Genomic DNA, 14,189 nt, shown 5'->3' on the forward strand with positions numbered 1-14,189 from the left:
TTTTGGGGATATTTTATTTTTGGGATTGTTTAGCTATTAATCGCGAATTTGAAAGACAATTGAAAAATAAATTTAAAAATAACTGTTGCATTGTTTTTTTTTACAAAAAGTGAAATTGCGATCATGTTACACAATTAAATTTAATAAAATTTATGATTGCTGAAAGCAAAATTCTTATTGAAGAAGTTACAATCAATTTTGCGATCGTTAAAAGAGAAGAGAGATCGTCAATTGTGCTGTCTTTGTTGAACCGAGCTGCTTGTTAATTTAATTGAATGGTTCGTTATCGCTATGTGATAACGGTTAGTTGGATCTGGTCCGGCCGCGAATGATACAGAAGAAACGAATCGATCTTTTTTTACGTATTTAATTCACATAGATCGAAATTGTGTTGATCATGGATCACGAGAGATTAAATATTTCGACGAAAAGACCTATTTGTATGAGGTGCAAACGAAACCGACGGTTGGTGCAGTTGTTTCACATTTTTTTGTCGTTTCAATGCTGGATTACAAAGTTTGCAGATTGTGTGACACTTAAGGTTATTATTAGACAAGATACATAGGTTTATTTCTTGTCTCTTCCTTTTTTATAAGATAAATATTTGTTCTTTTTAAAATTGCTTTTTTTATATCTTTATTATTTCTAAATTTTATTAATTAGGTTACAATTCAGAACCTTACACCAAAAAAATAATATTTATTTGTATTATAACTTATAAAGCTTTAAAAAACAAGAACCATTATGATTTGTCTAATTTTTTTATATTAACTATTATGATTTAAAAAAATTTAAATTTAAATTTCTCAATACAAAATTCGATGTAAAAACTAATTAACTAAATGAGGACAATAATCTACGACAATATTACGACAAGTCGAGACAAGAAATATAATTAGATAACATAAGAGACATAATAAGAAACAGAACAACAAAGTCGATTATTCATAAGTTTTCATAACAGTATTAATTAATTTATACGTCAAATATTATAAGAAAGCTGTAATTAAATTTAACAATAAGATATATGTTTAGAACCAAAAGACTTAAGGTTTAAGTAGCCAAAACTCACAAACCATTTAAAGAATACCTAATATATTATTTTTATTCATGTTATTATTTTATATTTTGTCAAAATGTTTAGAATAAAAAAGAGTATCTATCTAAATAATTAAAAATATTCTAATATAAATTTATGTATTTTATTTTTTGTTCTTTGCCATTTTAAAGCGGCGCGTTTTATTTGTTTTGTACCAAAAGTTTTCACGTCAAGAAAATCTTTAACGTGCTACTGAAAGGCAAGAGTGTTATTTATATTTTTAAGTTAATCACATTTTTTTATTTCTGTAATAAGTTAACTTCTATAGTCTCAAAATATTAGATCATCTAGTACCACAAAGTATGTCAAAAAATAGCAGTTTCTTTATTTAAACTAAGAAATAATAAGAAATGTTTCTTTCAACAACATTATATATTTTCAACACATTTTATATTTACATTATATATACTAATCTCATAAATGGTATTTATAAATTGATAAAATATATTGCACGTTTAAATAATTATTTAAAAAATAAAATTTGATTTTGTTTTTATCTATATAAATTTTTTTATGTACATCTTATGGTCTGATTTTTTAAGTAAAACCAAGTAGATACAAAAAATTTAACAAGTTATGGTATCTCTCTGACTAGGAAGCAAAAGATAGCGTCTTGCTGTCATGTTTTGCATATATCAGCGCAATTTCAGCAGCCAGTCAGATCCTGATAACAAGATGCCAAGACGCCGATAAGAAGTACGCGACGTCAGTCAGTCAGTCGAACGAGAATCGCGCGTGAATCGTGAAGTCGTTTCCATCATCTTTTTTCATTTTCGATCATTCATATCGATTCTAACATTTCGCGATAACCGTTAATAATTGCGATATTTTCTCAAGTTTTAATTAGTAAATAGTACGAAATTAATAAACGCCAAATTGATTATCTTATTATGTATTACGCGATGATTTTATCATCGGATTTCTGATATATAATTTATATTTACGATAATTTCTTTAGTCTGTATAATGTGCTAAAAGAAAAGAATAAATATAATTAAAAATTAGAAACTAAAATTCTTTAACAATTGTCAATCACTGTGTGCATTAGTATTTAAATCTTCAGTGACTTTCGATCACCCTGTATATTGATATTTCAGCCCACCTTGTATATCTTGTGTGACGGATAGTGTAACAACGTACATCATATGACTATTACTAATCATGTGACTACTAATTATCACGGGAGAAGAAGAAGAAAAAAAGACAAAAGGTGCAATTCAAAATAACAGATTTGTCATTAATATGAATCTTTCTATATACAAGTGTAAAATTTATGCTATAACAAATTGTTTTTATAACATATCACATCCTATTCGAGTATTATGAAACATTGTTATATCAGTTTCTCACTTTTCCTTATGTGATTCCACAAATCTGTTCCTAACTTCAAAAATTGTAAATAACATTTTTGTAGAGAAATTATGTCACCTTTATGTGATTCCATAAATCTTTGATTATCAGAAGATGTTTGTAAGACTGATACAATCATCTTAAATATAAAAAAAGAATAAATGATTATAATCTATATCATGTGGTTACTGTATCGTGACTTTGTTGGGTATATAGTTATAGATTTTCCAAAAGCAGAACCGATCATCTGTTCATCGTGCGCGAGTGACGTAACTGACGCGAGTGATCACCTATTCTTCGCGAGAATAGGAGGAACAAATAGCGTTTTGTTAGTGACCGATAAATGGTGCTCGATGGTCAGTGCGTATATAAGACATATGTATATAAGACATCGCAGATGACCAGCTACTCGCAGCAGTTTATCTTGCAGCGGTAGATCCACCACTACATGCCAAGTGCGCGTGAGCCAACTGATCGAATCACCTCAGAAGAATCATTATCAATGAGTGCTTCGCAAATTAAAAGACCGATTAAAAAACACAGAGTCGTAGTTAAAGTAAGAGGAATCACGAGTAAATACGAAGATCGAGAGTGAAGAATAAATATCCGGAGAGCTTATACTTCCGTGAGGAGAAAAAATTTAATACAAGACTACTGAAGATCTCATTCTCAATTCTCTAAGTGTATTCACAAATTAAAAAACTGATTAAAGAAGAAAAATCTTTCTAAGATTTCGAAAAATCCTTGTAACTTCGGAAAACCATAAACGTTCATGGAAAGGAAATTTGAAGAAAAAAAGAAGCGCACGAAGTTTTATTTAACTCCGCATATGTCTTTAGATTAAGACTAATTTAAAGAATGTTTGATCGATGGGAAAATTCGCAATAGCAACAGTGAATAATGGATCTCTATAGACTATCTTGAACGTCTTTTTGGACAAGAAGTTCAATAAAAAGAAATATGCAAAACAAATTTTAGAATATTAGAAAATTATATATTAAGATTTTATTGAAGAAATAACGATCGAGAGAGTGAAGAGTAAAACTTTTTAAAAAATCCTGAATCTTTATAAAATAAATATATTTGATACAAGAATGTACAAATGTTGAATGCTACTGAAGTGTTTATTCTAAATATCTTAAACAGACTACATTCGTCTTTGTCTCGATATTAAAAGATCCACTCAATATTGAGATTAGCATTGTGCATTATAGTGAATCATGAACGGGATGAATGGCAATGTGTTGAAGATGGGCGACAAATCCCCATCGTTGGATTGTGGAGAAGAACAAAATCTAATACCATCGACCACACCGACGACGCCGATAATCGTGCAAGTGACAAAGAACCCGTACTCTTCCTTGAAGTGCAGGTAAATCGAACAAAACACGTTTGAATTTTTTTTTTGTTATTTTATCCAAGAATTATACAGATTCCTTAATAATCTCATATTGTCAGTCACGAAACTAAAACTCGTGATAAAAGTATCATGAGCAGCAGTATTATTGAGTTAATGCAACTGCTGAGTCGCTTGCAGTGCAGTTTCATAGAAATACTACGTTGGGATAAATTAACAAGTATCGACATTGCTCTTTAAATATTTCAGTACACAAGATTTGTGTTTGCGTGTTTAAAAAACGAGAAACTAAAATATAAAATTTACAAATTGAAAAGCTGTTTACTGATACAAAAAGACTTTTAGGTATAGATTTAAAAAAATATATATATATATACATATATTGTTTTTAGGTTTTTCCTTTTTCTTTCTCGAGAGAGACAATGTAATGTTCCTTTTTAATCTGTCCACAAGAGTTAAGACGATCTGCATATAAAAAAATTGAGACATTAAAAATAAGATATTTTTTTGTAATTTGAATTAAAATTTCGTATTAGAAATGTTCACAATTATTAGCTGCAATTGATTAGTAACTAAGATATTTACGATAATTATTATCTTACCAAGAAACCGCTATGAATATACTGCTCACTGCACGACGCGTGAAAAAATGCACAATGATTGCATTCTTAACAACAACATGATGGTGACGAAGCAAGTGCACAATTGATAACATCGTTCTCTTTCAAAACAGACTACAAAGAAATTTATCGTGATAATTCTGATAAATAAATAATTATCAAAGAGCAGCATTATGTTCAACTAATTTATCGATAAATGTGATAATAAAACAAGAAAAGGAATGCTTAATCCGTAAATAAAAAATAATTTTTATATAAAAGGTACAAATACTAATTTATTATTTAATGTGTTCTAAACATAATAAATACATGTATAATTATACAATATTAATATTTATCAAACTGTAAATCTTTCCTTCCAAATATAAAGATAAGTAAAATAAGGAATGGTTCTCGTTTGTAAAAAAAACTCTTTATTCAGACTAGTATAAAACAATAAACACAGATGTTTATATAATACAAGTTTTAGCTGTTATTTAAATCCTCTTTAGCTAAATTACTAATCAAACATATGAATATTTGCCCGGTCATATTTATCTGAATTTTGTTGTTTACATTTTTCTTTTTAAGTTTCATTGCTTGCACATATTTATTTATTATATGTTGCTTTTAATTTCACATAAATATATAATAATCACTATAGTATATAATATAGATACATATAATAATTACTATATATTTATACGGAAACACATTATGCATAGAATTTACTAATACTGCTTGTTCTTTATTAATATCATATTAGTATCTTATTGTCTTCCTTGTAAAGAATTTTACAATTTAGCACAAGCAATACTCCAGAAATGGTTAATATTTGTCTATTCACCAACTGCTATTCTTATCAACATCTTGTGATGCTCGATAAGAGGATTAGAGATCCACGACGGTATCTTAATGACAGACTGTCCAAGGTCGCGCGAATAAATGGCCCATAAAAGAAGAGAAAAGTAGAACTTTTCATCCCGTAAATCACCACACATAATTCTAGATTATTTTGGACAACTCGACGTGAATATGATATAAATTATTTTCTTTATCTTTGACAATGATTTTTTACAAATAAATTTTGAACGTTTTTTTTAACTATTTTAAACTATATTATAATATTTTTAAAATATATCATTCTTGCGTATTCTTATTGTGTACCTATGTAAAACATTAGTTTAAGTTTTTAGTACATATAATATTCCTGTAATAAAAATATGTTATAAAAATTTGCATTATTTATTTCTTATTATGAAACGTAGAGCAGATTTATAAAATATAAATTCACATAATATTTTTTAATTTTGAGATTAAAATATTCTAAATATCAAAAGCTTTATATCCTATAGACTTCAAAATGGAAGACTAAATAAAGTAACCGTTGTATTAATATATATTTTAATTTGTATTAAAATAATTCCAAATTAATCTATATCAATAATTGATGATTTATTTTCCTAATTAACATCGATTAATAATTCCGAGAGAATTTGTAAATTAAAAAAACGAATACCAAAAGTGTGATTTATACGATCAGCTGATCGGATAGTATCATCGACCCGGAGGAGACGGCGGAAGTGAAGAATGCCGTCACTGATTAGGCGATTCATTAACGCGTGGCAATAAGTAAATTGGTAGATAACAGCTGCGTGGTTATCGTTCAAAGTTAAAATGGCAACTTCCTTTTTATACATGGCAGTAAAGAGACATCAGGCTCCCGAGAGAGTCTGAGCAGCGTCGAATCGCTGACAGTGATATCTCGTATAAACAACAGCCAACCTCCAGCCATAGTGTTTGTCCGTTATACGCTAATGAGTATAATACAAGTGTTCATGAATATCGAGGTCACGATATGTTATATTAAGATTTATTCACGTTAAATAGAAGTTAATAGTTACGTATATAAATAATTCATTTTATATTTTTTATAAACGTTTTTATATGAACGTTAAATATAATGGATTCATTATATCGGGATTAATATACAAGTTGCTATTGTGAAATCAAATGTGATGATATATTTTGATGTAATTAGAATGTGTTGGACGTTTGAGAATAACAAATAACTTTAAAATACGATAACGTGGCGAGATATCAAGGCTTTTAACCCGAATCATTTTACGACATTTTGGATTCATTATGTCAAAGTGCAATAATGATGATGAACAATGCACAGAAATCCGTGGTAAGTAAAAACGAAAACAAAGAAAAATATCTATTAAATAGGTAACTGAAAATACAATTTAATTATTATTATTGTACAAATAAACAAATTGAGATATTTGGCCTAAAGCAATTTTCACTATTTCTATCGCATCCGAAAATTATTAAAGATTTATTGAAAATTCACTTTGAATTTAGCCTTTTAAAACTTTAGACTAGTTACTCTAATTATTCTTTTTAAAATATATTTTTGCTTTTAATATAAATTTTAAAAATAATTTAATAATAACACATACAGTGGCTATCAAATTTTCGGCCAAAGTATAATTTTATCATATCTGTCTAAATATCTTATATATATTACCTATATCGTAAACTCTCAATTGTACCAATATTGTACATATAGTATATTTCAAATTGACGGTATCAAAAAAGTTCCATGTACAATAACGGTGTATTTAATAATTTCCATAATAAAATCACATCTGATAAAAGTTTCCTGTCACAAATAGCAACTTTGTATGCTTATAACGGTTTTGTCCAGCATATATACGTTTGTTTTTTTATTTAGCGTTCCACCTTATATATAGTAACAGCCAGATACCATGTCGTTAAATTGTCAAAATGTCGTATCATACAAATTTAATTACGTAGAACAGTGATTCGCACATGTCGGGTAATAAAAAAATATTCAGAGATATTGCTACGACATTGTATGTTAGAAAATTATTAGTCACCCAAGCAATTAAATTGTCGAAAGAAATAATCTTCCAATATCCAAACAATCACGTAAACTATTAAAGAATGATTTGGTTCAACGTACTTTAACGAAAATCGTATCTATATTTCAGGAGTCGATACCGGGCTGGACCGACGCGGAAGTTGCGTCGTCGCGCCGTCCTGAAGAATGGCGATTGCAATGTGCTGCAATCGCGCATCTCCCGGCGATCGCTGCGTTTTCTGCAGGACATCTTCACAACCCTAGTGGACACACAGTGGCGTTGGACGCTGTTATGCTTCATGTTGAGCTTTCTTCTATCCTGGCTGGGTTTCGCGGTGATCTGGTGGCTAATAGCCTTCACTCACGGTGACTTCGAAGAACAGCATTTGCCGCCTTTTCAACCGGAGAACAACTGGACGCCATGCGTCTACAACATTTTCAGCTTCACTAGCTGTTTCCTCTTTAGTATCGAAACCCAGCACACCATCGGATATGGCAGCCGTTCTACTACCGAAGAATGCCCCGAGGCCATATTTATTATGTGCCTTCAAAGTATCTCTGGCGTCATGATCCAAGCTTTCATGGTGAGTGCGTTTGGGGAATGTTAAATATCCTCTGCATATAAAACGTCGGATGAAAGATTAAGTTTAATTTAAAAAAATTAATTGCAGGTAGGCATCGTATTCGCCAAAATGACTAGGCCAAAACAGCGTACCCAGACTCTGTTATTTTCGCGAAATGCCGTGATCTGTCAACGGGATGGTGAGCTCTGTCTCATGTTTCGAGTGGGCGATATGAGGAAGAGTCACATAATCGGCGCGAGTGTACGCGCACAAATGATTCGCAGTAAGACGACCAAGGAGGGCGAAATTTTGTCTCAACACCAGCACGAATTGGCGGTAGGTACCGACGGTGAAAACGGCGATCTGTTTTTCATCTGGCCGGCCACCATCATCCATCGGATCAACGAGTCCTCGCCCTTCTACAATATGTCCGCCGAAGATATGTTGACTGAACGTTTCGAGGTCGTTCTGATCTTAGAAGGTACTATCGAGTCTACTGGACAAACTACTCAGGCTAGGTCAAGTTATCTCCCACAGGAGATCCTATGGGGTCACCGTTTCGACCCCATGGTAAGCTACTCCAAGGAACGACAAGGTTACGAGGTGGACTATTCGCTGTTTAACAGTACTACTCAGGTTGACACCCCGCTGTGTTCCGGCAAAGAGCTTGCAGAATTTTATAAGGCGCAGGATGATCTTCGTCACGGAACTGGTACGTGATCACGTGATTAATTTCTCATATAAATTTTCCAGATAATTTTCTCAATTTTTGGTTTGTTAAATGAACACAAAGTATATATAAAATAACACTAAATTTACTTCTTCGCGAAATGCCGTGATCTGTCAACGGGATGGTGAGCTCTGTCTCATGTTTCGTCTTTATTTTAAAATATTTATATTTCTCACAATTATAATTATTAAATTGTTTTATATAATGTGCTGAAACATTAGTTTTATATAAAGTTATTGCATTCACATATTGCAAACCAAAAGTTAAGACAGCGACATGAGAGGAAGTGCAAATATTTCATTAATGGAATCTAGAGCTACCTAGTTTTTTGCGAAATATATCGATAAAGATCAAATTCTCCATGGTTATCGAGATATGAAATACTGATAACAAAACAAATCTTATCTACATTATCTATCTATATTACAATTAATCAAATACACCGAACAATCAATATGTTTGTTTAGTCTGAGATAATTTCTTATGTACGTTTGGTAATTAGTTTAGTATGTCATAAATTGATGTAACACATTGTTCATTTACAGTTATCTAGAATTTAATATTGAAGAATTTGTATTTCCTACTCATAATAACTGTAGTGATAACCAAATCTAATTATCTTTAGATTTTAATTGAGCTATCTATAATCAGATTTAAATCTTATATATTACCACACATACACGAGCGAGCGCGCACGCACACAAATACTTTTAAATCCACCTATTTTGATGGAGAGAATTAATCCTACAAATGAAAAAAATTTACATTACTCTACGTATTATTAATTTCTTTATTCGGAAGCTTCCTGATCTCATAACTGTCAAGGGCTATTAAGTGTACTAATTGCCAGCATGTTAACGCTTAGTCTGAACGAATTCCAAGCAAATTCCAACCTATTCCTGAATAGCCAAATCTGTCGAATACAGATTTTGAAAGTATTTGCCGACAGAATGCCAGCAGAAATACAGAATATCTGATAATTATTGGAACAATGCAGCAAATGAAGTGAATTAAACTGACAATGGGTAAAAAGTTACTCTACCTTTTGGCGATTTTTGCAATAATAAACGTGAAATTAATCAATAAAGTAAATAGTCTGTAAATAGAATATGCTAACGAAAGTTAACAAAATATAATGACAAATTGACCGCAGAAAATGAACAGAATCTGCCGTAAATATTTAAATTATATGTATTCTATTTAAATGTTTACGAAGTGACAGATTCTGTTTGGTTTCTGTCGACAATCTGCTCAGCAAAACAGTTTAATGCACACAGATGATACTGAATCTGTTGCAATATCTGAGTAAATCTGCTGCCAATCTGTTGTCATGTTGCAGGCAGGTTGCTTACTGGGATTGCTAATTCTAACTCTTTAGTTCTCGCATGTTGCTCATTATTGTCTTTGTCTAATCATCTGGTACTGGCTGTACCACAGATGGAAGCCTGAAAAAAATCCCTAGCGAGCCGAAGAATGTCCCGATCGTGCTCAACATGCTCCCTCAAGCCGACAGCACAGGTTTCCTCATCCATCAAGATCGTTCTTCTCAGAAACCGTCCAAACTGCATATTGACATTCCGTCTATCGACGATTGTCCTGGAGTGTAATTTATCTCACGTAGAAAAAGTTAAAATAAAGAATGAAGAAGAAAAATATATAGGAATAAATCAAAAAGAAAAGCTAAGTGATAAAGAGACGACATTCCTCATCTTATAAAAATTTAAATAATTTATTTTTTCGTATTTCGTAAGGAAGGAATAAGTTGTACCTCGATTATACGTTATATAATGCAATAAATTAAATTAATTAATTAGAATGATTCTGATAACACATGTATTTGAAAGACTTGAGCTGTTCTAAGATTGAAATACTAAAAGAACAAGTCACGTCCCAATTATACGTTAGATAACTAATGTGATAAATTAGATCTTTACGACATATTTATAAAACTCAAATTACATTTCCAGGTTGGGATACGAGCTATCCAAATCTTTTGTAATTTTTACTGAGCTTGGTTGTGATTGTCTATCTATTTAAATCCCACGCTGACGAGGCATTGTAAATTGAGTGTATCGAAAATCGCATATTAGTATTTATTTATTATAATGTATAGTATTATTTATTATGACACTTGCATATTATTATTTAAATTGAAATTCAATGAAGACAAAGCAAATAAAGATTGAGACGTTAAAATTTGACTCATTTTATTCTTTTAATCTCTAATTTCCGTGTGGCATTGGTGGCTTATTGATTTTTTATTATATGATAAAACGCAGACATAAAGAAATTAAAAGTGCCCAAGAGCCCAGCGATGAAAATGCCCAAAAGCAAAAAGATAAGTGATTTTAACAAATATTTTAAAGTTTTGTTAAATATTGAAATATTTTGTTCGATATTTTTATAAACTCGTATAAATTGCTATAGATAAAGACTAAAGAAAAAAATGCGGAATAAAACGTTACTAAAAACCGTCAATCACGAATGTTATTGTAATTGTGCGATTGAATAATATCCGATTTTTCCGATTATGATATTTTTATCTCAATTTTTAATGCGTAGTCTATATGTGTATTGTATAAGCAGAATAAAAAATGTTGAATTGTAAAGTTATGTCCTTAATAATCCTGTTTTTGGTCCTGCAACTTTTCTTTTGGTGTAAAGGCTCTCCTCCTTCTTTAACTTATTAATTATGTACTTTAACCCAGACAATACGAAATAAGGTAATATAAGATAGAATACGATAATGTAAATATTTTATTGCATAGGTGCGTTTCTTTTTATTTTTTATTGGGTTATTGTATATGAAATGTCGGATTGCTTCACTTTTGGTTTTCTGGGAAATTGTCTTCAGCATGATAAGGTTAAATATAACAATAACAATATTAACTGACCACAAATCTCGATTATCGATTAAATTTGAAGAGTTCCTAAGTCGCAGATTGCATTTCAGGTGTTTTAATCGACGAGGACCGCTTAACGAGAAGAGACTGTAAATGCAATTGTCATCCGACCAACCACCTGTATCCACAATTGTCTCTGACACCCTTGGACTGTGCACAGAGCCATAACAGCACGGAAAATGAGTATTATTGGCAAAATATCTGCAAATGTTCAAATTGTATCTTATACGAGCCTCAAGTCACAAGCATTGGTCAATCAAAGGTGTTCGATTTTGACGCCATTCAGATAATAGAAAACGAGGAACTGCAACAACTGCCAGAAGCGGTAAACAGGGAGATTGTGAAAAACAGCGAGGAGATTGTCTTTGAGGAGGAGGAAAAAGTCTCAGAGAGGAATCTGATTAAATTGAACGACGTAAAAAGTAAGCTTTTAAGTTATAATCAAGAAATTTTTTTTGGAGAAAGAGAAGAAGACGTTTTGATCCCAAGAGCTGTGGAAAAAGATATGATTAACAGAGAGAAAAATGGAGATAAAAAAAATCAAGAGAGCCTTGAAGAAGAGAAAGAAGATGCTTCCATGCAAAAAGCCTTAATTAAATTAAATAAAGACAAGGATAAAATTTTGAAAGATAGTCAGAAAATTTTTTTTAAAAAAGAAGAAGGAGACTTTTCAGAAAGATACATGATCAGATTAAAAGAAGACAAGACTGACATTCTGAAAAATAGTAAAGAAATTATGTATGAAGATACAAAAGACGGCTTTTTAAAAAGAAACATAATTTGGTTAAACGAAAAAGGTGCTGATAACTTAAAAAATTGCCAGGGAGCCATCTTTAAGCAGGAAAAAGGAATTTTAGAAAGAAAATTAGTCAAATTAGATAAAGGAAATGACGATACCATAAAAAATCATCGTATTTACGAAAATGAGCAACTTGCTTTTATAAAAGTTAAAGAAAGTCCTAAAGATATTCGACATGTAATTAGGCATACTTCATACAAACCTAAAGAGGGATACAAGATGAAAAGTAATGAGTTAGCAAAAAACGATTACGAAGTATCCCTTGAAAAAAGACAAAAACTACACAATAAACAATGTCAATTGATTATGCTAGTAAATCGAGAACAGAAAAATATAGAAAAAAATATAGAAAAGAATATTTGTATGAAAAGAGAACGAAATTCTCAAAAAAGGTTTGACAGAAGTTTGAGTGATGACCTTTTAACAATAAATGATAAAAGATCTTTCAAGAAACCCATAAGAAACACGAGTAATAAATTGGTTCTATCAATAAATCAAGATAATAAAAACTCGAAGAGTGATCCCTTTTTAATTGAGGAGCATACTTCTTCAAAGAAGCATCATAGAAGTTTCACTGATTATTTTGTCACAACAGACGGTGGAAGATCAACAGAGAATGTAATCAGCAACATAAAGAACGTTAGAATATTGGAAGAAGGTCAAAAGTCTTTGCAGCAAATTTCCAAGTATCCTGCAGCATCTTTAGATCATTTAAATAGCAATTCAATTTTTGATCAGCGATTAAATTATGATTCTCTTAGATGGGAAGATGGTGACTCTCATTGTCAAATAAAACAGCATGATAACATTAGAATCGAGAATGAGAAAACTCCGAGAAAATCTTCATGCCATCGTCCCGCCAAAATAGCGATACATGACAAACTTTATTCTAATGATATTCGCTCATTGGACTCTCCAGTTTACGATCTTTCACCAGAATCAGGTTTTTACGAACGTAGTTCGGAGAACAATTATAGAGAGCTGTTTACGAGGAATATGAAAGATATTATAAACACCAATTCTGTAGAAAGCAATCTGTCACGAGAGAACGCAATAAGCGATATTGGTAATCCAAAAGAGAGTATTAAAAATCACAGTGTCGAAGCAATTGCTAGTAAAAATAATAGTGTCATAGATAATGAGATTATAGCTTCTTCACCCTTCGATCCATCTTTTAAAAGTTCTTTTGATGACGGCAACAATCTAACTAAATGTGGCGATGCTTCGATTATTAAAGAACAAATTATATGTATAGAAAATAGAGAACCAAAGCATTCATAAAGCGAACGAAAAATACAGATGTCCAAATACATAAACTAGAAAAGTGATTAGCAATTTTGATGAATTAGCAATACACACGTGATTAGCAATTTTGATGAATTAGCAATACACACGTATATAAGTTCAATTCTAGCCGAATAAGCATTATTTATTTTTTAAGTGAGAATATTGTAAAATTAAAATTAATATTTGTATATAATAATTAGATAACATAATTAAGTTAAGTAGTAAATGTCTTATATATATATATAGTCACAAGTTAACTTATTAAATTAGATTTTAATATAATAAATTTTTTCAAATATAAATTTAAAAAAATATTAATGTTTCCATGTTATATGTATAAAAAAATTAATATATTAATTTCTAATTTTAATTCATCGTTCATTTACAATTTCTTGCATCATCTGATTGATAAAAAAGTGCTCATTCCCTAACAATTGTAAAATGAGAATATTGATACCGATTGTTATTATTATTGTTAATTATAATTTGTTTAATGATATTAGTGACACATTAAGTTAATCTATAATTGATATAATTCTATGATTGATATTATAAATAAAATAATATCAAAATATTCGATTATTCGAAGACATCTGCAGTTGAAATGATATA

The 14,189-nt window shown here is 30.5% G+C and overlaps 1 protein-coding gene across 6 annotated transcripts in view; it reads left to right on the plus strand.

Moving 5' to 3' along the window:
- LOC139808943 (G protein-activated inward rectifier potassium channel 3) overlaps nt 1-13,947 on the plus strand; it is a 19,148-nt gene extending 5,201 nt beyond the window's left edge. For 3 of the 6 annotated variants that reach the window (XM_071771479.1, XM_071771480.1, XM_071771481.1), the window contains 3 exons: nt 7,426-7,879; nt 7,967-8,570; nt 11,542-13,947. In XM_071771479.1, coding sequence (XP_071627580.1) covers nt 7,426-7,879; nt 7,967-8,570; nt 11,542-13,571 — 3,088 coding nt within the window. In that variant the 3' untranslated portion in view covers nt 13,572-13,947. Of the gene's footprint in view, nt 1-1,789; nt 1,953-2,196; nt 2,310-2,665; nt 3,822-5,852; nt 6,597-7,425; nt 7,880-7,966; nt 8,571-10,025; nt 11,198-11,541 lie in introns of those variants that run through there. The other 3 variants (XM_071771482.1, XM_071771483.1, XM_071771484.1) reach the window with 3 other exon arrangements.
- Nucleotides 13,948-14,189: the final 242 nt, after the last annotated feature.

This window comes from Temnothorax longispinosus, chromosome 2 (assembly GCF_030848805.1).
Source record: "Temnothorax longispinosus isolate EJ_2023e chromosome 2, Tlon_JGU_v1, whole genome shotgun sequence".
Lineage (NCBI taxonomy): Eukaryota > Metazoa > Arthropoda > Insecta > Hymenoptera > Formicidae > Temnothorax > Temnothorax longispinosus.